Source organism: Musca domestica, unplaced genomic scaffold (assembly GCF_030504385.1).
Source record: "Musca domestica strain aabys unplaced genomic scaffold, Musca_domestica.polishedcontigs.V.1.1 37, whole genome shotgun sequence".
NCBI classification, from domain to species: Eukaryota; Metazoa; Arthropoda; class Insecta; order Diptera; family Muscidae; genus Musca; species Musca domestica.
The window spans coordinates 1,946,693-1,971,428 of record NW_026712321.1 but is presented as its reverse complement, the minus strand read 5'-3'; the positions used below and the strand labels follow the sequence as shown (position 1 = coordinate 1,971,428).

At 37.1% G+C, this 24,736-nt stretch overlaps 1 protein-coding gene across 2 annotated transcripts in view; it reads right to left on the bottom strand.

Annotated features, from left to right (window-relative positions):
• LOC101891262 (uncharacterized) overlaps nucleotides 1-24,736 on the bottom strand; it is a 186,952-nt gene that overhangs the window by 89,105 nt on the left and 73,111 nt on the right. Inside the window, exon 1 of one of the 2 annotated variants that reach the window (XM_059126258.1) lies at nucleotides 2,207-2,333. The exons of the other annotated variant lie outside the window; for it this stretch is intronic. Coding sequence (XP_058982241.1) covers nucleotides 2,207-2,239 — 33 coding nt within the window. The 5' untranslated portion in view covers nucleotides 2,240-2,333. Of the gene's footprint in view, nucleotides 1-2,206; nucleotides 2,334-24,736 lie in introns of those variants that run through there. 2 annotated transcript variants of the gene reach the window in all.

Below are 24,736 nucleotides of genomic sequence, written 5' to 3'. Positions count from 1 at the left end.
TCAAAATTCAAAGGTATTTTTCTTAAAAACCATTGTACCTAGATATATGGTGTATTCTGAAATTTATAGTGAAATCTTGTGTAGACTATTTCTTCTTTCAATACCTTCCACCTAAAACGAAATTTAATCTTACTTTCAGGTGTCAAATAGAAAAAGACCCCAGAAAAATCCATTGAAAAATGGTAAATATTTTAGAGTTTTTTTTTTTTTTTTTTGCAAAATTGAATCAAATATTTTCTTAATATTGAATGGATACAGAGATTTCATTTCTTTGGTGACTTATAGTGAAATGTGATGTAGAATATTTTTGTCTTTAGGGCATTTCTTCTAAAACGATATTTTCTAGGAGATTTTGGCATAAACTCGTATTCAACTTTTATTTATATATTCACGGTTTTTCGCGTTTTATCACTAAATTTGAAATAATTATTTTCCAAAAATGTAATGAATATAGAGATTTCTTGTCTTTGGCAACGTATAGTGAAATTTGAAGAGGAATATTTTTTTTCTTTGGTAGAATTTTTCTCAAATAATGCTCTGTTGGAGATTTTTGAAAAAACTCACATAGAGTAAGATTTTAAACCTAAAATGTTTTTGTTTTTGAATATTTATGAACTCCTGACGTTTGGGTAAGATTTATACCTTTTTTGCCTTCTTTTTTGTCGAACAAATCTTAATTTATTCTGAAATTTTTTGCTTTCATTCGATAAAATTTAGAAAAAAAAATATAAAAACTATGGCGTTTGACTTTGTTGCAGTCTTTTTGTCTCACCCTGTATTTTTTATTAAAAATTTAATTAAAATAACACTATTTTTCAAAAATATTCGAATTTTTTTATCCAAAAGTTTTAATTTTGTTTTATTTTTATTATTTTTTTTTCAAATATATTAAATATTTGTTTGGATTAACTTTCACAATCTGCTGAATTTTCCACCTAATTATGGACAGAAAATTTAATTTTTTTTTTAATTTTTAAAACAAAAATAAGATTTTTAGACATGTTTATTATTATTTTTATTTTTTTGGCAAAAATATTTAATATTTTTTAGCTGTTCTTCCATAATCTGCTGGATTTTGCGGTAGTTTAAAAAAAAGAATTTTTTCGTATAGTTTATTTTTTCAAAAATATTCAATTTTTTATTTTTTCCAAAAATATTTAATATGTTTTTTTTCCTAAAACAAAAACAAAGTTTTTAAACAAGATTTTTATTTTTTGTGAAAAATATTCAATATTTTTTCATAAAAAAAATTTCAATTTATTTATTTTTTTTTTCAATAAATTTTTGAAAAAAGAAAAATAAAAAACAAGCTGAAAATTTTGATTTTTTTATGGAAATTTTTTGAATATTTTTCACAAATATTTCGCTTTTTTATTAAAACAAAAATATACAATTTTTTTCCTTAGAAAAAATTAAAATTGTATTATTTTTTTGTTCTTTTCTTTCAAATTATTTATTCTTTATTTTTTCAAAAATACTTAATAAGTTATTTTCTTAAAAATAATAAATATTTAATAAAAAAATATTTAATAAAAAAAATATTAAATATTAAAATATTTAATATTCAATATTTAAAAAAAAAATTAAAAAATTGTATTAATTTTCTTTTTTTAATTATTTAAGAAAAAAACAAATAAAAAACAAGTTGAAAATTTTAATTTTTTATGGAAAAATTTTGAATATTTTGTCACAAATATTTTGCTTTCTTATTAAAACAAAAATATACTATATTTTTCCTTCAAAAAAGTTAAAATTGTATTATTTTTTTGTTTTTTTTTTCGTTCAAATTAGTTATTTTTTATTTTTCAAAAATACTTAATAAGTTGTTTTCTTAAAAATAATAAATATTTAATAAAAAAAAATATTAAATATTCAAAATATTAAATATTCAATATTAAAAAAAAAAACAAAAAATTTTATTAATTAAATAAGTAAAATTTTCTTTTTTTAAATTTTATATTTTGTATTTTGTATTTATATTCATTTTTTTTTAATTTTAAATTTTTTTTTTAATATTCTCTTTTTTGATTATTTACTTTGTATTTTCAAAAACATTCAACATTTTTTTTCTTAAAATAAAAAAAAAAATGTACAAGTTTTTTTTTGTCAAAAGTGTTAAATATTTGCTTTAAAAAATTCACTTTTTAAAAAAAATGTATTATTTTTTAAATGTAATGGAAATAAATTTGTCTTTTTCAATACTCACAACTAAAAATAACAGCGTTAACTGATTCGTCATTCATTCGATTACAATTTAACATAGTTTTCTAGCCATTCACTGCTTGGCAGTAAATTCAAAACGTTGTTCCCAAGCCGACGTTCATTAATAATGAAAAAAAAAAAACCGAAACCTAAACGTTGTACGTTATACGTTGAACGTTACGTTATATGCCGTTAAGTACAGGTAAATTAAACTTTGGTTTATTTGAATGATTTTATTTTTTGCTTTTATTACAGCGCAAAAAAACTGAGAACTATTTAAAATATTGCCAAAAATGCGGAGATTTTGCAAAACTCCACCAACATCCACAGCTGATTGCAATAAATTGTGACATTAAGGCGTTTTTTCTTGGCACGGCAAAAATTTTGTTTTCAAACACACACGAGTTTTCAAATTTATTTGTTTTGTTTTTTATTTTATTTTCATATCTCTTAATTTGTCATAATTTTTCATTTGAAATTTTCCACTTGGCCTTGATAAGCTTTAATATTGGCCATAATTTTTATTCCTTTTTGTGGTTTCTTTCACTTCTTGTATTCACTGGTCTTGTTGTTTGTTTTTAAAACATTGCTAATTATTATTTCCGTTTCCTTTTTTACTTCGTTTAAATTCGCGTGATTTTCGCGTGTTTATTTCGTTTTTGCCGTTCGTTTGCTTTGCGTTGCGTTAGCGTCGTTGTATTACATTGACAATGGCCGGAGGCTCACTGATGTTGACGACGATGATGATGACAATGTGGCACGCACGAATACACATACACACATACAGACGACGGGGAGAGTACCGAAGTAGGCGATGAAAGTTGTACCAACCGAGAGCAAATGAGGCAGTGAAGTGCCTTCCCTTGAATAGGTGCAAATGTAAATGCCGTTGTTCTTCAATGTTTTAGCGGATTAACGGATGTTGGACAAGAGTGTATGTGTGTGTGTTTTCTTTCCGTTTCGCTTTGTTTTTCCTCTTGCTAATGTTTGTGTAAACGGTCTAAACGTTGTGGTAGAACTGTCACGACTAACACAAACATTATCTCATGAACGCAAACTTGCACTAAAAACAGCACTGGTAGCAGCCGCAGTGGCAGAGCCAACAACAACAGCAACATAAACAATTTGGTACAACAAAACAAACAAATATGTAAGCAGAAGTAGTCAAAACAGCCTCTGAGACGGCCGCACTCGGCAGCAGCTGACGAAGCTGACGACGACGCCAACGACGACGATGTAATGTTGATGATGATGATGTTGTTGTTGATTTTCAATGACAATAATCAAGAGATTTGTGCTCCATCATGACTTACGGTACATGCATGGCTCTTAGAGTGAGAGCCACGTGTGTGTGTGTGGGCCTTTGCTATTGTAAATCTAAACCAGGCTCTTTGTTCATAGGAAAAATATTACTCTCTGCCTTACTCTTAGTTTAGTTTACAACACATTTTTGCTTAGTTCAGTGTTAGTCACTCTCTCGTCATCTAAACAATGATTTCTTTTTTCTCCTACATCATTTCTCTTAAAATATTTTCTCTCTTCTCATTACAATGTTAGAAGAAAAAAATTTGCCAAAGCCAATTTTGTGCTGTGTGTTTCGTGTTTGAGTGGAGGAGAAGAAGAGAGTTGCATGTATTAATGCGGTTACTAATATTAGTAGTTGTTTTTGTTGTTGTTGTGGGAGAACGAAGAAGAAATTTGCCAAAAGCACAACAAAACCCATTGCCAATTTTGTGCTGTGTGTTTCGGGTTTGTGAGGAGGAGAAGAAGAGAGTTGCATGCATGAATGCGGTTACTAATATTAGTAGTTGTTTTTGTTGTTGATGTTGTGGGAGAACGAAGGGTACTTAGATTAGCCATTTAAGTTGTGTGTGGAAAGAGACCTTATTTTTGTGATAATTTCTGTGCTGTTATTATTGCTGTTCGAACCAAGAAGAAATGCATTTGATGTTGTGACAGTCGTTGCATTAATGCAACGTTTGGACTTATGGCCAGGCTTAATGAGACTTATCACACTTTTGATGACGAGAGCGTGAGAGTGAGAGGAAGTGTGAACTTTTTTTTAAAGAGTTGGTGTTTTGAGGGGAATAATTAGATGAAATAAATAAATTAAAAATACATTTAATGTAAATAAATGAAATATAAATAAATATAAATAAAAAAATGAATAAAAATTAATTAATATACATAAATAAAAATAGATACATTAATAAATATAAATTGAAATGTATGTAAATTATTTAGATTGAAAGGAGGTATTCGGGTAACATTAAAAAGAACCCTTTGGGGTTAGAATTCTAAAATTTGACATGTAGGTAGCTATTGGTTGGTCAGTCGGTTTTCAGGGGGGAATAAATAATTTAAGTAAATAATTGAAATTCATTGTGAATAATATAAATTAATATAAAATATAATGTAGATATATAAATTGATAAAAAAATATACGTTAACATAAAATTAATAATAAAAAATAATTAATATAAATAAATAAAAATAGATAAATTAATAAATTTAAATATAAGTATAATTATAAATATAAATATTAAAATAATAAATTAACAACAAATAAATGTAATCAAAAAATAAACAAAAATAAAATACCTATATAAAATAAGTATAAACATAAAACAATTTAAAAAGTATTAGTCGGTTTTACCGACAGACGTATACTCTAAGACAATGTAAGATTATTTAAATACATTTTGACTTTTGTTATGATTATTGAAATTGTTAACCCCCTATCGTGTAGGCTACGAAGGAATTGGACCAATATTGTCAGATGACAGATAAAAGTATTGAAAATTCGTGACCATTTGTGGGTGAGGTACCTGAAGGGGTTCGCAGATATATATCATCTTCACAACAGATCTTGTGTTAGCAAAGATGTCTGTGTGAGTGAAGTCTGAAGATAGTTGGATGCTTATTTCGCTTTAATTGAGCGCTTTGTTTTTTTTAACCTTGAACCCAATGTGGGGAAGGTACCAGAGGAAACGGTCCGATCTCTACCATATTTATAAAAAATGGAAATATTGAGATCAAAATTTTAAACTTTTGTGGGGAGAGGTATCAGAAGAAGTGGACCGATATATCCCATCTTCACGGCATATCTTGTGTTTGTAGAAATAATGGGATGTGTGAAATATGAGGAGAACCGGTTGCTTATTTCGAATTTTATAGTCGTTTTGATTATTCCAAACTTTGACCCTTTGTGGGGGAGGTACCAGAAGGAATGGTCCGATCTCTACCATCTTTATAACAAATCTTGTGTTGAAGGAAATATTGAGATGTGCCAATTCTGAATGGAATCGGATAATAATTTCGAGTTTTATGTGCTTCATGGATATTCAAAATTTTTACCCTTCGTGGGAAAGTACCAAAAGGAGTAGACCGATATATTCCATCTTTTGGTAGAAATAATGGGATGTGTGAAATATGAGGAGAACCGGATGCTTATTTTGAATTTTATAATCGTTTAGGTTATTCAAAACTTTGATCCTTTGTGGGGAAGGTACCAGAGAAAATGGTCCGATCCCTATCATCTTTATAACAGATCTAATGTTGAAAGAAATATTGAAATGCTCCAAGTCTGAGTGGAATCGGATGATAATTTTCCGTTTTATGAGCTTCATGGATATTCACGATTTGACCCTTTGTGAGGGAGGTACCAAAAGGAGTAGACTTACATCTTCACACCACACCTTGGGTTAATAAAAATATTATGACGTGTGTAATTTGACGACAATCGGACCCTTACGTCACATTTTATAAGAGTTATTATTATTCAAAATGTTGACCCTTTGTGGGGGAGGTACTTGATGGAGTGGACCGACATTGTCAATTTTCTCACCTGACCTAGCACTCATGGAAATATTAGGATTTGTGGCGTTAGAGCAAAATCGGATCATCCTTTCTCTTTCTGTGCAGTATAATTTTTTTTAAATTCGACCTTTTGTGAGGGATGTACCAGAAGAAGTGAACCGATATTGCCCATCTCAGAATTTGGTCTAAGTTCGACAATAATATTACGATGCACCAAGTTTGGACCAAATCGGATACTCCCCTCGAGAGTTATCGTTCGCACCAGCCAGCCAGACAGACGGGCGGACGGACATCACTACATCGACTCCAAATGTCCTGGGACGGATTTGGTCCAAAGAGACCTAGAATCTAAAATCGTTATGTCTATGAGGCTCGTTTTGGCCGCATCAAATGATATATACCCTCTGTAGCCATATGGCTGAGGGTATAAAAAGTACTGAATTTAGTGCATTTTAGTACTTTTAGTACACTTATTACACGAATATCCATGAACCCTATCTATCCTACAACATCAAAGACGCTTTTTTCAAATTTCAGATTTCCAGTTCCATCCTCTTCCTAAATATCCCATTTAGTACCAATTAGTACTTTTCATAATTTTTTAGTACGGATTTTCAAAACGAACCCAATTCATAATCCAACACACCAACAGTGACCCTAAAACAAAATTTCAGATTTCCAGGTCTATTATTTTATCCTTTAGTACTTTTCGTACTTTTTAGCACTTATTTCCAAAACCACCTCCATTTATCGTCACCGTCGCACAAATAGTGTTCATTATACCAAAATTTTAGATTTCCCACTCAATTCCTTTCTCAAATATCAGATTTAGTACTTTTCGTACTTCTATGGAACGCATTTTCAAAACAACTCAAACCTTTACCCTACACACCAATAGGGACCTCAATGTCAAATTTCAGATCCGTTCATTCCATAACAAAATTAGTACTTATTTTCAAAACCACTTCCATTTTTCAACACCGTCGCACAAGAAAACATAATATGCAGCAAATTTTACATTTCCCACTAAATTTCTTCCCCAAATACCAAATTTAGTACCATTTAGTACTTTTCGTATACTTTTACTACGTATTCCAAAATCACCTTCTTTTATCAATGCTACATTCGAAATTTCATTATTTTATCGAATTCGAATTTCATTCGAATTTCATTATTTTATCTCATAATTCCAGATGTTACCAAATTTAGTACATTTTTGTACTTTTGCTATTATTTGGGATCACTTTTACACTTACGGCTCGTATTTCCAAAAGACCTTTGGTTCGTTTATCCAACCCTACATCAAAGGTCCCAATGCCAAATTTAAGGTTTTTAACACTAACCGTTCATCCAATACCAAATTTAGTACCATTTGGTACTTTTCGTCCTTTTTAGCACGTAGTTGCAAAACCACTTCCTTATTTTTCCACTACCCACCCCAATACCAACATTTAAAATTTCCACATTCATCCGTTCACCCAAAACCAAATTGGTACCAAATTTAGTACCATTTAGTACAGTTCTTACTTTTTAGTACAGATTTCCACAATCACCTTCTTATATCAATCCTACTTCAGAAACTTAATTCTAATATCAATTTTCTAAATGTTATCTAATAATTCCAATTGGTACCATTTTAAGTACATTTTAGTACTTTTGGTACACTTATTGCTTGAATTACCAAAAAAACCCTTTAGTTCTTGTATTCTAACAAAAACCCTAAAGTCGAGTTTCAGATTCTATATACTAGCCGTTCACCCAACACCAAATTTAGCACCAAAATGGACTTTTCGTACTTTTTTGCGCGATTTTTTTAAGTTCACCTCTTTATTTTTCCACTACCCACCAGAAGTGACCCCAATACCAACATTTTATAAATTTCCAGCTTCATTTATTCACCCAACACCAAGTTGGTACACAATTTAGTACCATTCTGTACAGTTCTTATTTTTTAGTACATATTTCCACCACCTTCTTATATCATTCCTACTTCACAAACTTTCTTTTCATAACAATTTTCAAGATTTTACCTCATAATTCTAAATGGTACCAAATTTAGTACATTTTAGTATTTTTGGTACACATATTGCTTGAATGTTCAAAAATTTCGTCTATCCTATGAAAGGGCTTATCAAAGGCCCTAAGGCCAAATTTTAGATTCTAAATACTATCCGTTCACCCAATACCAAATTTAGTACCATTTTGGTAATTTTCGTACCTATGTGAACGCACTTCCAAAACCACCTTCAAATCCCAAACCTAAACACTAACAGTGGCCCTAATGCAAAATTCCCGGCGTAATTCGTGTACCCAATACCAAATTGTACCAAAATTTAGTACCATTTGGTACAGTTTTTAGACTTAGTACAAATTTCCAAAACCACCATCTTATATTGAAACCTTAATCCAAATTTAATACTATACCAAATTTCAATATTTCATCCCTATTCGTTCCCATATTTCCAGTTGGTACCAAAATTAGTACATTTTTGTACTTTTGGTACACTTATTGCTTACATTTTCAAAAAATTCGTCTATCCCATCAAAAGGGTTTATCAAAGATCTTAGGGCCAAATTTTAGATTCTAAGTACTATTCGTTCACCCAATACCAAATTTAGTACCATTTTAGTACTTTTTGTACTTTTTTAGAGCACATTTCCAAAACCACCCTCGAATTCGCAACCTATAGACTAATAGTTACCCTAAAACCAAATTCCCATCACAATCCCTTCACCCAATACCAAATTGCACCAAATCGAACCCAAATTTAGTACCATTTAGTACAGCTGATTTTGGAAATGTACCATTTGGTACATTTCCAAACCCACCTCATTTCACCAACCCTATTTTCAAAACTTTATTCTCACACTAAAATTCAATATTTCATTCCCATTCGTTCCCATAATTCCAAATGGTACTAAATTTAGTGCATTTTAGTACCCTTTAAGTACTTATTTCCAAAAATCTTTTGGTACAATTATCCCTCTCCACATCAGTGTCCCTTATTACAAATTTCCCAATAGCACATCTCATCTTCTTTTTCTGCTTCCCAGACAACATGTCTCACTTCCTCCCCAGAGCGCCACTGAGTTACTGTAAATTCGCCCAGTTTTTCTGCCTAACCGCAAATTTCTTGCATTACTTCCTAGGCCGTGATTACACCGCACGCACACACACACACACAACCAATACCTCATCTTGGCTCTCATACCCAAAACATTCAATCAAACCAACTTGGGTTGCCTTGCCATTTACATCTCTTCCACATCGAACAAAATGAAGGAGAAAGTGTTGCATGTCTGATGCCGCAAAATATATATCCGCATGGCAAGTATGATCAAACCGCATTCGTTGCAACATGTTCGATGTGCGATATTATTTTATCTTTGATGAGGAAAATAATGATGAGTTGACATTTGTTGTTGGCATGAAAGGAAGCAACCGACCTACAACTGGCTAGCACTGGTTGTGGCTGATGGATGAGGTTGGTTGATGGGTTGGATGGTCGATTGCTTGGTTGTCTGGTTGTGTGTGTGTGTTTTTGTTTGTGTGTCCGCTGGCTCGCCATCGCGTATTATTGCTGTTAATCAATCTTATTTTCAATTTCATTGTAAATCCTATTAAGAATGGTGTGGAAATCTATGATAGGCCGGTGTAATCCCCCCACAAAAGACGGCAAGGCGACACTAAGCATTTCTATTTGTTTTTGTTTTTGGGCCAAGCGAAAAAGAAAAAAAAACCAACTGCCATGGAGGAGACCAGGAAAACGAAATACCCGATAGGCATTCAAACGACTTTGATGGCATTGGCCGGCAAAATCTAGGCGGGAGCTTTGCAATGCTTCCTCGATATTAGTTTGGAAAAAAATTCAAATTTTCTGCGCAATTGTTTTAGTCAACAACTCAACTGCATTGGCCGCTAATCACCCGGACCACATTTTTGTATCAAAAGGGGGCCAGTCAGCTACACATTTTTTTTGAATTTTTCTACAACCCCCCCCCCCCCCCCCCCCCCCCCCCCCCTTCATCAATTTTTTATCAGGAAAAAAAAACCCACGATAACCAAAAGTTTATTGACTTGAGTTTTTGCACGAGTTAAGGTTAAATAATAATAATAATCACAACAACAACAAAATAGAAAATTTGTATTTATTGATTTTGAACTGCCTTCACTTGGCAAGGTCATGGACGATAGGAATTACTTGCCTTTTGTTATTGGCAGCAAGCGGTAGCTAACATTCTTGGGTAATGACTTGTCTTCCACTTTTGTTTTATCTTCAGCAAGACTAAAAATAGGTTTTCAGAATGAAAAAAAAATCTGGAATTCTATAGAATACACCTACAACGATCCATGGAGTAGTCTGAGAATTTTTTCCATGGAAAAATATTGAAAAATTTTTTCTATACAAAAAAAATCTCGTGACGACCTCACAGGGGTCGTCGCGGAATTTTTTTCCACGGGGGTTCGTTGGAGGTTTTTTCTATAGAAAAATCGCAGACCAGACCAGGGCTCGTTGGTGCTTTTTTCTATAGAAAAATCGAATAAAAAAAAAATCTATAAAAAAAATCGCCCATAGCTCGTTGGAGCTAGAAAAAATTCCGCGACGACCATCGAGGGTCGTTGGAAGTTTTTTCTATAGAAAAAATTCCACGACGACCATCGAGGGTCGTTGGAGGCTTTTTTCTATAGAAAAACTCGCAGACGAGCCGAGTGGTTCGTTGGAGGTTTTTTCTATAGAAAAAATTGCGCGACGACCCCCAGTGGGTCGTTGGAGGTTTTTTCTATAGAAAAAATTCCACGACGACCATCGAGGGTCGTTGGAAGTTTTTTCTATAGAAAAAATTCCACGACGACCATCGAGGGTCGTTGGAAGTTTTTTCTATAGAAAAAATTCCACGACGACCATCGAGGGTCGTTGGAGGCTTTTTTCTATAGAAAAACTCGCAGACGAGCCGAGTGGTTCGTTGGAGGTTTTTTCTATAGAAAAAATTGCGCGACGACCCTCAGTGGGTCGTTGGAGGTTTTTTCTATAGAAAAAATTTCGCGACGACCCCCAGTGGGTCGTTGGAGGTTTTTTCTATAGAAAAAATTTCGCGACGACCCCCAGTGGGTCGTTGGAGGTTTTTTCTATAGAAAAAATTTCGCGACGACCCCCAGTGGGTCGTTGGAGGTTTTTTCTATAGAAAAAATTCAGCGACGATCCCAGTGGGTCGTTGGTGGTTTTTTTCTATAGAAAAAATTCCGCCTATGAGCCCGGTTTTCTGTAAACAATAGAAGATCTTGAAGTCTTAGTTCTTCTTCTTCTCTCTCCTGTCTTCTCTGGACAAAACAGGTCTTCTTAAGGTCTCTTATTGCCTATTGGCAATGGGAGACCTCAAGGGCTTCTATAGACAATGGGAGATTCGTTTGCTCTTCAACTCGTCTATGGAGACTCGTTGGGCCTCCAACTCGTCTATGGAGACTCGATGGCTCTTCAATTCTTTGTCTTTGAAGACTTTTGGCTCTCCAACTCGTCTATGAAAGCTCGTTGGCTCTTCAACTCGTCTATGGAAAGTCGTTGGGCCTCCAACTCGTCTATGGAAACTCGTTGGGCTTCCAACTCGTCTATGGAGACTCGTTGGCTCTCCAACTTGTCTATGGAGACTTGTTGGCTCTCCAACACGTCTATTGAGACTCATTGGCTCTCCAACTCGCCTATGGAGACTCGTTGGCTCTCCAACTCGTCTATGTAGAGTCCTTGGATCTCCATCTTGTCTAAGGATTTCGTAGGACTTCATCTTTGTCGTCCATCGCTGCTCTGCGACTAATTGACCATTTAACTCTTCTATGACGATACTTTGAGCCTCCAACTACTCTATCGAGCCTCCTAGGCCGTCCAACGCCTCTATGGCTGCTCTTTGTTCCTCCATTTATACTCTGGAGACTTTCTTGCTCTCCATCTCCTCTATGGAGACTTTATCTCGTTGGCTATCCAACTCTTTGTCTTTGAAGACTTTTGGCTCTCCAACTCGTTTAGGGAGACTCGTTGGCTCTCCAGCTTGTCTATGGAGACTCTTTGGCCCTCCAACTCGTCTAAGAAAACGCCTCTATGACGACTCGTTGCCCCTCTAACTTCTCTATGGATTTCGTAGGACCTCCAACTACTTCATCTTTGTCGTCCATCTCCGCTATGACGTGTCATTGGCCCTTCAACTCTTCTATGACGATACGTTGAGCCTCCAACTAATCTATCGAGCCTCCTTGGCCGTTCAACGCCTCTATGGCTGCTCTTTGTTCCTCCATTTATACTCTGGAGACTTTCTTGTCCTTTATCTCTTCTATGGAGGCTTTCTGGCCCTCCATCTCTTCTGTGGAGCTTTACTGGGCTTCCTGCTTGGCTGTGGTCACTTGTTAATCCCATAGTTCTTCTGTGGAAACTATGGCTACCCCTCCAGCTCATCTTTGTTCCGATTAACAAATTTTTAAATTTTTTCCTCTTTCGAATTTTAAACAACCTGATCCATTTCTTTTTTTTTCAAGTGCCATGAATTGCTGACACCCCCGCTGTTGTCAGTCGGACATCAATTCCGATGACCTTGATTTTTGCAATTTTGTGTTGTAAAATGTTGTTGATTTTTTTATGGAATATTTTTATGACTTTGACACCCTCAGGGCGCTGGTTGCACTACCAAGAGGTTTTCCAATGAAAATGTGGAAAATTCTTTTGTTGTCTAAGGGTCAGGTAGAGATAAAGGAGGAGAAGGAGGGTAATAAAATCTGTGGCACGAGATGTAATCGTCCTTCTTCTAATTCGTTTTTTTTTTTGTTCGCCAAAGGACAAAAGGTACTCCTGGTATTGTTTGTGTTATTATTGGTGTTGTTGTTGTTGTTGCATAGATCACCTGTTGCCGTTGTGATTCACCTGTTGTGTTCTCCTTTTCTTGGCTTTGTTGTTTTTGGTGTTGTTGTTGTCATTGTTGCAGGTCCAATATTTGTAGTCGTTGCCGCATTTATTTTCATTTGTTTATCATGAGTTTATGGCAATTGCATTATAGCAAGGGGTGGTTTATTATGGTTCTCCGGTCCGTCGGCAGTTATGTAAATCTCTTTTGAAGTCTTTTCACCTCCTCCCAAAAGAACACATACTCTTGTTATGGTAGACAACAACAAGCAGAACAATAGCAGCAACAGCAATAAAATGATAAATGCAAAAATACAAAAAAAGCAGACCAGACACTTATGATGTGTGCGCCATAAATTTTAAAATAAAAATACCGGGAATTCCCAATCACTTGAAGTTAAGACCGCGGATGGGCCTGTTGACACACAGCCATAGCGCAACAAAACCCCATTTGAATTTTTGTGTTAGTACATTCGACTATGACGGCTAACGCGCATACCTTCCGAAAAAATGCGCTCTCCACTGATAAGACATGTCACAAAAGTAATTGCGCAGCACGATTCTCGAGTGCGAGTTCTCTACCACCGCGACCCCCCCCCCCCAGCAAAGGGGTCTCTGTCAACGATTCTGGCCACGGAGGTTGGACTATTTGTGTATTTTCTCACGGATTTCTCAAGTGGTGATATGCCAGCCGGCCGGCCAGCCAGCTAGCCATGGCGGATGTTGCTCAAGACCCCACTCTCCCCTCTCTCACCCTCTCTCTTCCCGAAAAAAAGGCTTTTCACAGTACTCGGCAACAATGATTTCAAATCAGGCGGATTTTTATTTTTTTGGGGGAAACTGAATGGCTTTGATTGAAATTCCAAAGACCTCTCGATTGATTGTTACTGTCCTCCCCAACCCTCTTACCCCTTTTCCCCTTCTCCTTCACCTCCTGAACAATTCACACACAATTCCAATTGAATTGTAGCGTGGCGAATTCGATTACATGTCAAATAGTAACAACAACGACAACTTCTCAGGCCGGCTGGAAGCAACACCAAGCAACCAGGCAGGCCTAGCCCAGTGAGAATCACTTGATTTTGATATTTCATGTCCAATTTTTCCCCCTCTTCCCATTTTTTTTGACAAAGTCATTGCCAACAATTGAAGCGAACAATTCAAACACTTGACTCCGTCAAGGGGGTACTTTGACCGGCATTGCATTCTTCTGCTTCTGCTTCCGCTGCCGTTGCTTCTGCTTCGGCTTCTTCCTCTTACCCATCTTGGCTAGCTGCCAGTTAATAGTTCAATTCCAACACTTGAGTCTTCCCTTTGTTCGATACCCAAAAGTGGTATTTACACGAAAACGTAACCAGCCCATCCATCCACGATGGATTGCCACTCTGAGTTGAGCGGTTTTTATTTCGCGATTTCAGAGGTATCAGTTTTAGGAAAAAGGTGGGGGGCACTGTGATAAGAAACCAAAACAAAACAGGTAAAAATCAGGCCCGACCAGACTTTTAATACACCCCATCATTTTGAAGAACCTTGAAAAATTCAAAAATCCGCAGAAAAATACCTCTCAATTGAAACTTCTCCAAAATTTCGCTAGAATCTTTAAAATATAGAATATAAGGGAGGGGGGGTGTGAACCGGTGTTTGGGTACGATATCATGGACCGCGAGCTCGACCCTCACGCAGGCTATATATTTATGAGTTATTAGGAACGAGAGTCCTTCTACACTAGCTCGAAGCTAGACAGATCTGGGGATAATCGGGTAGAAAGAGAGCCCATAGACGAAACCTGAAGGCTGCAAGGCATAGATGTGCAAAAGTGCGAAAAAAATTTGTTAGTGGCACTGGTTATATGCGTATTTTCTTTTCTCTCCGTTCGTCAGCGATTTTTGATGGCGAACTCTAAGATACGCTCTCTCTCTCTCTCTCTCTCTCAATTTAGTTATGCACAACATAGGTCCAAGGGCCAATATAGTTAAGTTAGAGAGTCAGAAGCTTCCAAAAAATTCAAATAAGGTGACCAGCTTTTTTCTTTTGAGGGATATACTAAGAGAGTTAGCTAACAGCCGATGTAGGCCAGAGTCCAAAAGAAAGACCAAAACGAAACCAAACGAAAATGCATATGTTTCAGTAAACGAGAATTTTCATTGGAATCGATGCTAATGAGTAGGCAATGCTAATGAGTTAATGGGCCAGAGAGGCTTTGTACAGGAGCTAGTTTCTACCTGAAAGGGCTCGGAGCTATGTCGAGGGCCAGATTGTTCTTTTAGGAGAAGCAGAGATGAAGATAGCCTATGAAGGAGTGCTGATGGGTAAGAGAGCCAGTGTAGTAAAGATGGAGAGTCAGAGTTCGAAATGAGGTCTCTATATTTGGGTGAAAGAGAGAAAAAGAAAGAGAGAGTGAAATGACATCTATAGGTAAAGAGGCAGAGAGATTTTGTATAGAAGCTAAAAAGCAAAAGACTCGACAGGCCAGGTAAGAACCGAGGAGAAAGAGAGGTCCAGCTCGTCTATAGCCGCTCTAGCTCGTCTATGGAGACTTGCTGGCTCTTCAGCTCGTTTATAAAGACTTGCTGGCCCCTCAGCTCGTCTATGGAGACTTGCTGGTTCTTCAGCTCGTATATGCTGACTTGCTGGCCCTTCAACACGTGTATGGTGATTTACTGGCCCTTCAGCTCGTCTATGGAGACTTGCTGGCCGCCACAGCTCGTCTATGGAGACTTGCTAGCCGCCCCAGCTCGTCTTTAGAGACTTGATGGCACATTAGCTCGTCTATAGGGACTTGCTGGCCCTGCTCGTCTATGGAGACTTGCAGGCCCTTCAGCTCGTCCATGGAGACTTACTGGCCGCTCCAGCTCGTCTTTGAAGACTTGCAGTCCGCTGCAGCTCGTCTTTGGAGACTTGCTGGCCGCTGCAGCTCGTCTACGGAGACTTGCTGGCTGCTGCAGCTCTTCTACGGAGACCTGTTTCCTTTTTATAGAAGATCTGGCGGGCTTTTCCGGAGATGGAAAAAAAAGTATTTTTTTAAGGAAAGGAGGTATACTATATCATAGAGATATCCCTTTTCATAGAGAACCCTGAGGATTCCTAGTGCCTATGGAAGACCTTGACGCTTGTATTATCTATGGGAGAGACCTGGTCACTTTTTACAGATCCTTTTTCATAAAGAACCTTGAGAGCACCTAATGCCTATGGAAGACCTAGACGCTTGTATTATCTATGGGAGAGACCTGGTCACTTTTTATAGAAGAGCAGGCGGGCTCCTCCCAATTTGAACAAAGGGTACTTTTTAGGAATTCCTGGTATTCATTAATAAAAAGGGTAGGATGACTTCTTTCAAAATTTGGGACGTATTCTTTAATAGAGAATCAGGAGTTCATCTATAATGGAATATGACAAGGTCCTCTTCGACAGGAGACTGTAAAGTTCTCTTCCATAGAAGACGAAATAGACTTCTTCTATAAAAACGAAGAGGTCTTCCATAGAAGACCACAAGGTCTTCTTCTATAGAAGACCACAAAGTCTTCTTCTGTAGAAGACCACAAGGTCTTCTTCTGTAGAAGACCACAAGGTCTTCTTCTGTAGAAGACCACAAGGTCTTCTTCTGTAGAATACCATAAGGTCTTCTTTTGTAGAATACCACAAGGTCTTCTTCTGTAGAAGACCATAAGGTCTATTAGAGAAGACCACAAAGTCTTCTTCTGTAGAAGACCACAAGATCTTCTTCTGTAGAAGACCACAAGGTCTTCTTCTGTAGAAGACCACAAGGTCTTCTTCTGTAGAATACCATAAGGTCTTCTTTTGTAGAATACCACAAGGTCTTCTTCTGTAGAAGACCATAAGGTCTATTATAGAAGACCACAAGGTCCTCTACTATAGAAGACCACGAGGTCTTCTACTATAGGAGATCATAAGGTGTTTTTCCAAAGAAGACCATAAGGTCTTCTTCCATAGAAGACCTCAAGGATGACTTCTTTAAAAATAGGGAAGGTATTCTTTAATAGAGAATCTGGAGTTCATCTATAATGGAGCATGACAAGGAATTATTTTATAGGAGACCACAATGTCCTCTTCCATATAAGAAGAAAAGGTATTCTTCTGAAAAAACGAAGAGGTTTTCTACTATAGAAGATCACAAGGTTTTCTACTATAGAAGACCACAAAGTCTTCTTCTGTAGAAGACCACAAGGTCTTCTTCTGTAGAAGACCACAAGGTCTTCTTCTGTAGAATACCATTAGGTCTTCTTTTGTAGAATACCACAAGGTCTTCTTCTGTAGAAGACCATAAGGTCTATTATAGAAGACCACAAGGTCCTCTACTATAGAAAACCACAAGGTCTTCTACTATAGAAGACCACGAGGTTTTCTACTATAGAAGACCACGAGGTTTTCTACTATAGAAGACCACGAGGTTTTCTACTATAGAAGACCACGAGGTCTTCTAATATAGAAGACCACGAGGTCTTCTAATATAGAAGACCACGAGGTCTTCTACTATAGGAGATCATAAGGTGTTTTTCCAAAGAAGACCATAAGGTCTTCTTCCATAGAAGACCACAAGGTCTTCCACTATAGAAGACCACAAGGTCTTCCACTATAGAAGACCACAAGGTCATCTTCTATAGAAGACCGTAAGGTCTTCTTCTGTAGAAGACGAAGAAGTCATCTGCTATAGAAGACCATAAAGTCTTCTGCTATAGAAGACCGTAAAGTCTTCTGCTATAGAAGACCGTAAGGTCTTCTGCTATAGAAGACCATAAGGTCTTCTGCTATAGAAGACCATAAGGTCTTCTTCAAAAGAACACCTCAACGACGACCTTCTTCTATAGAAGACCTCAACGACGGTCTTCTTCCAAAGAAGACCTCGACGACGGTCTTCTTCCATAGAAGACCTCGACGACGGTCTCCTTCTGTAGAATACCTCTCTCCCTCTACTTCTTCTATTGAAGACCTCGTCGACGGTCTACTTCCATAGAAGACCTCGACGACGGCCTTCTCCTATAGAAGACCTCGATGACGGCCTTCTTCTATAGAAGACTTCGACGAAGGAATTGAAAAGATAAAAATTGAAAAAAAAAAAAAATTAAAAAAAAATGTATGTCGTAATAATCATGCACAGAGGGAAGGTGAAAAGACCATCCTGGTCTTCTATAGAAGTATGCCGTCGAGGTCTTCTATAGAAGACCTGGACGGTCTTTTCACCTTCCCTCTGTGCTTGATTATTACGACATATTTTTTTTTTTTCAATTTTTATTTTTTCAATTTTTTTTTTCAATTTTTATTTTTTTCAATTTTTTTTTTGTTTCGCCCCACTGTGCTCCCATAGTTTTTTCCATTGATTTGACAGTGATTGAGTTGATGTTTAATAATTTATATTTTATTTACTTTTTCGCGTTTCGTTTACTCTTTTTTTTATTGTTTTTTCGATTCGATTATTTGTTGTTTTATTTATTAAAACATGTTAATAAGCTTTGAAATAGAAATTATTTTATCGCTAGACTTGTTGTTCCTGTTGTACGTGTGTGTGTGTGTGAATGTGTAAAATGCCATGGCGATTTCAGCGGCAATAAAGTGAAATCACACTTTGGTCGTTTGTCGTTTTTCCGCTCAAATATGTCGATATTGCATTTGAATATAGTGTCTTTGTTGTTGTTGCTGATGGTATGGAAGAAAAGGGTCTGTCGGTGATTATGACGAGATGATGATCATCGGTGGCAGAGTAGTTTTGAGTCTATTTTTTTTTTTCAATAATATTTAATTATATTTTTCCACACACACAATTTTATCGCATTTCACGACAAATGTCCAAGTGACATACATACAAAAATACAAACCTACAAACGAAAATAAATAAATGAATAAAAAAATGCAATACAAATATTTGAGGCAGTCACCCGCTCAAACGAGTGGTTTCAAGTGTAGCAGAGGGGCATTTGATGTTGTTGTTATTGTTGTTTTTAATTTTTATTTATTTATTATTTTTTTGTAAAGCCTTTAATGAGCTATTCCATTTATTGATTGATGCACAATTGCTATTGGTTTTCGTTGGCATGGCCGATGGCAAAGCCAAAGAGAGGTAGGGGAAGTATCACCACATCTAAATAAGGCTAAGGGCTTTGTCAATCTTCCAAAAGAAGCCCCCACCCCCTCTCCCCCTCTCTCCAAAAAAATACAAAAACCGCAAATAATATCTTCGAAACACAGCATCTCATCAATCTGACATTTCAACCAGGCGCAAGTATTGAATGACACACAACAATTTTTTTTGTGGTATTTGAAGCGAAAAAAATTGGTTAATAGAAAAAAAAAATCGTATAAATATTTCAATATTTTTTTATTAACCACAAATCATGTTTATATTTTCTATAATTATTATTAATACTATTGTTGTTATATATTTGATTTCTGGAAAAAAAGTTGAATATATTTGAATTAATGGCGACTAGATAAACTTTTCGAGTGAATTGATTTAATCAAATCCAAGCATTTTAATCTGTTTACATCCATCGGAGAATAGCTGGAATCGTATTCAAATTTGTGGTCAATTCGAAATTCAATATAAATAATAAACACCAATTTATTTATATTAATGAGGGGTGACTGAGGCTGGCGGGAAGAGTTGGAGCTGGAGCTGGACAGCAAGTCTCAACGTAGAAAAATTGAAAGGCCAGTAAGTCTTCAGATCGAGGAGCTAAAGGGCCAGCAAGTCTCTACGTAGCCATGGTGGGGGGAGTCTTGACATAGACGAGTTGACACTGGGCCGGAAATCTCCGCAAATCGCCAAAAAGGAGTAGGAGGCATAGCAAGCGTCCATAGGGAGCTGGGGGGTCAGATATAGCCTGAAGAATACCTTGCGGTCTTTTAATGGCATATCCTTTGAGGTCTTCTTTTTCATGGAAATTACCCTGAGATCTCCAAGTGCATATGAAAGACCTTGGGGCTTTGTATTTTTTGTAGAAGACCTTGAGGTATTCTTTTGTCTATGGAAGACCCTAATTTCCACAAAAGGAGTAGGAGGTATAGCAAGCGTCCATAGGACGCTACACTGAGGCCACCTTGTGCATATGAAAGATCTTGAGGCTTTGTATTATTTGTAGAAGGCCTTAAGGTATTCTCTTGTCTATGGAAGACCGGAGGGAGCTGGAGGGTCTGATATTGCCCAAAGAAGACCTTGTGGTCTTCTTTTGCCAAGAGCTTCCCTTGAGGTTTCCTTTTTCATTGAGAATACCCTGAGGTCTCCCAGTGCATATGATAGATCTTGAGGCTTTGTATTGTTTGTAGAAGACCTTGAGGTATTCTTTTGTCTATGAAGACCCCAATCTCCACAAAAGGAGTAGGAGGGCTAGCAAGTCTCCATAGGGAGCTGTAGGGTCAGATATAACCTGAAGAATACCTTGTGGTCTTTTAATGGCATAGAGATCCTTTGAGTTCTTCTTTTTCATGGAAACTACACTGAGGCCACCTTGTGCATATGATAGATCTTGAGGCTTTGTATTGTTTGTAGAAGACCTTAAGGTATTATTTTGTCTACGGAAGACCCTAATCTCCACAAAAGGAGTAGCTAGAGCTAGCAAGCCTCCATAGGGAGCTGGGTGGTCAAAAATAGCCTAAGGAAGACCTTGTGGTCTTCTTTTGCCAAGAGATTCCCTTGAGGTTTCCTTTTTCATTGAGAATACCCTGAGGTCTCCCAGTGCATATGATAGATCTTGAGGCTTTGTATTGTTTGTAGAAGACTTTGAGGTATTCTTTTGTCTATGGAAGACTCTAATCTCCACAAAAGGAGTAGCTAGGGCTAGCAAGCCTCCATAGGGAGCTGGAGTGTCTGATATCAACAAAAGAAAAAGTTGTGGTCTTCTTTTGCCAAGAGATTCCCTTGAGGTTTCCTTTTTCATGGAAAATATCCTGAGGTCTCCAAGTGCATATGAAATACCTTGAGGCTTTGTATTGTTTGTAGAAGACCTTAAGGTATTCTCTTGTCTATTGAAGACCCTAATCTCCACAAAAGGAGTAGCTGGGGCTAGCAAGCCTCCATAGGGAGCTGGAGGGTCAGATATTAACTAAAGAAGACCTTGTGGTGTTCTTTTGCCAAGAGATTCCCTTGAGGTTTCCTTTTTCATAAAGAATACCCTAAGGTCTCCCAGTGCATATAAAAGATCTTGAGGCTTTGTATTGATTTCAGAACACCTTGAAGTATTCTATTGCCATTTGAAGACCCTAAGGTCTATCGAAAACCTTGAGATCTTCTGAGTTTATAGGACTAATATTGCCTTGGGAAGACCATGGGTTCATCTATTGCCTGTTGAAACCCTTGAGGTCTTATATTGCCTATTAAAGGCCTACAGGCCCTCTTCTATTGTCCATGGGAGTCCTCTGATCCTATGGATAACCTTGAGGTCTCTTATTACCTATGGAAGATTAAGATGTCTTATTTTGCCTGTGGCAGACTTTAAGGGTCTTCTGAGTCTATCGTAGGCCTTAAGATCTTATATTGCCTATGGAAGACTTAAAGGGTCTTTCGGCTCTATAGACTACCTTGAGGTCTCCTGTTGATAATATAATACCTTGAGGTATCCTGATGTCCATTGAAGACCTTGTGGTCTTCTTTTGGCAAGAGATTCCCTTGAGGTTTCCTTTTTCATAGAGAATACCCTGAGGTCTCCTAGTGCATATGAAAGATCTTGAGGTATTATTTTGCCTATGGAAGACTCTAAGTTCTTCTATTGCCTATCGAAGACCTTGGGGTCTTTTGAGCCTATACAGGTCCTTAAGGACTAATATTGCCTTGGGAAGACCCTGGGGTCATCTATTGCCTGTTGAAAACCTTCAGTTCTTATATTGCCTATAGAACGCCTACAGGCCCTCTTCTATTTCCTATGGAAGTTTTTAAGGGTCTTCTGACCTTGAAGTCTACTATTGCCTATGGATATGGATCAAGAGGCAATATAAGACCTGTTGAGGACTTTAAGGGTCTTCTGAGTCTATGGTAGCCCTTAAAGCCTTCTTTTGCCTTGGGTCACCTTTTGCCTAGGGAAGAATATGGAAGGATCTTTCGGCTCTATAGAGGCATATCGATGGCTCTATAGACGACTATCGAAGGCCTTCTATTGCCTATTGAACACCTGGAGGTCACATTTTGTATACAGAAGACTTTAAAGATCTTCCGATTCTATAGCTTACCTTGACATCTCCTATTGCCTATAGAAGACTTGAAGGCTTTTCTATTACCTTTTGGTTGGGCTTTGGTCTTCTGAGTCTATAGAGGATCTTTAGGTCTCCTATTGACTGTGAAAAACTCTGGGGTCTTCGATTCCTGTGGAAGATCCTGGGGTCTTCGATTGCCTGTGGAAGACCGTGTGGTCTTCTATTGCCTATAAATGATCTTCAGGACTTCTGTTATTGCCTATGGAACACTTTAAGGGACTTCTGAGTCTATGTAGAACCTTGAGGTCTCATATTGCTTATGGAAGATTTAAAGAGAGTTTTCTTGCCTGTGAAAGATTTTAAGAGATTTCTAAGCTTTTAGAAGACCCTGAGGTCTTTTGTCGCCCATAGAAAACATTTAAGTTGCCTTTCTTCTTCTGAGCCTATAGAGTATCTCGATGTCTCCTATTGACTGTGAAAGACCCTGAGGTCATATATTGACTGTAAAAGACCCTTAGGTCTTCTTTTACCTGTGAAAGACTGCGTGGCCTTATATTGCCTATAAATGGTCTTCAGGACTTCTGTTATTGTCTATGGAAAACTTTAAGGGCCTACTGAGTCTATGGAGAAGGACTTTAAGAGAATTCTAAGCCTTTAGAAGACCCTGAGGTCTTCTGTCGCCCATAGAAAACATTTAAGTTTTCTATGACTTATAGAAAACCCTATCCTATGACCTGTAGAAGAAAACGTTAAGTCTTCTAATGGCTATAGATGGCCTTAAAGTCTTCCACTTCCAAAAGAAGACCTTGAGGTCTTCTACTACCTATAGAGAACCTATGTCCTTTAGAAGACCTTGAGGTTTAATATGGCCCATAGAAAACCTTGGGTCTCCTATTGCCCGTAGAAGACTTTGTGGTCTCCTATTGCCAATAGAAAACCTTGAGGTCTCCTATGGCAAACCTTGAGGCCTCCTATGGCCTATAGAAGTTTTTGGTGTCTCCTATTGTCCATAGAAGACCTATAGACCACCACGAGGTCTTCCATTTTTCATAGAAGACCTTTAGGTCTCCTATTGCCCGTAGAAGACTGTTTGACCATTTTTCCATTTTTCATAGAATACCTTGAGATATCCTATAGAAAACCTTGAGGTCTCCTATGGCCTATAGAAGTTCTTGATGTCTGCTATTGTCCATAGAAGACATTGAGATCTCCTATGGCAAAGAAGATATTGGCCCATAGATGACCTTGTGGTCTCCCATTTTTCATAGAAGAGCTCGAGGTCTCCTATAGAAAACCTTGAGGTCTTCTTTTACCTACAGAAAACCTTGAGGGTGGAAGACCTTGAGGTCACCCATGGTCCATAGAAGACTTTGAGGTCTAATATGGCCTCTAGAAGACCTTAAGGTCTACTATGGCCCCTAGAAGACCTTGAGATCTCTTATTGCCCATAGAACACCTTGAGATTTCCTATTACCTCTAGAAGACTTTGAGGTCTCCTATTTCCTCTAGAAGACCTTGAAGTCTCTTATGGCTCATGGAAGACCTTGAGGTGTTCTACTATCTATAGAAGACTTTGAAGTCTCCTATTGCCTATAGAAGACCTTGAGGTCTCTTATAGAAAACCTTGAGGTCTCCTTTGGCCTATAGTATTTCTTGATGTCTCTTATTGTCCATAAAAGACCGTGAGATCTCCTATGGCCCACAGAAGACCTTGAGGTATAAAATGGCCTCTAGAAGACCTTGAGGTCTAATATGGGCTCTAGAAGACATTTGAGGTCTCCTAAGGCCCATGGAAGACCTAGAGGTCTAATATAGCCTCTAGAAGACCTTGAGATCTCCTATGGCCCATAGAAGACCTTGAGGTGTAATATGGCCCCTAGAAGACATTGAGGTCTCCCATTTTTTCATAAAAGGCCTTAACGTCTTCCATTTTTCCATAAAAGACCTTTAGGTCTGCCATTTTTCATAGAAGACCTTGAGGTCTGATATTGCCTCTGGAAGCCCATTTTGTATTAAAAATCCTCTCATAGTCCGATTCTTTATTTCTTTTTCTTTTTTTTTTTTTGAAGAGTATTCCGTCTCGAACATGTTTGAGTAATTAATCATGTTTTGATTTACAGAAATTACCCATAAATATTGAAATTATTATGAGGTTTTGCTGAGCCGTAAACCGCCAAATTACCAAAGTCATGGTTAGGTGGCTGGAGATCCCCATCTTAGGTAGCGGTAATGGAGACGGGGATGACGGTCATCAAACATTATTGTTTAAAAGTGATGAGGCCAAGTTTAAGGAATGTGGTAGTGGAACGGAATGTTTTCTGGTGTCTGTCCGTTTGCCGGTTTGTCCGTCCATCTCAACTCGGTGTCTCGTCTCGTTGCGCCTCGTTACATTTGGTTGTTTTTTTTTTTAATTAGTTACCACACATTTTATTAACAACAATATTTAATGCGGTTGTAAATTAGCAAAAGATCGCTTTTTTCGAAGACCCCCAAACAATTGTTGTTGTTGTGGGGGGGTCTTTGAGTGTGTTTTAATATTCCTTGTCGCGACAGCAGCATCACCTGCTTTCCTTAGAGCCCCCCGTCTCCATCTTTCACTTCGTCAGATATTTCCTAAGGCAATCTGAGCAAAAAACGAAAAAAAAGATAAAAAAAATCGAATGTTCTCTCAAACGCTTGATGTTATCCGCTGATAT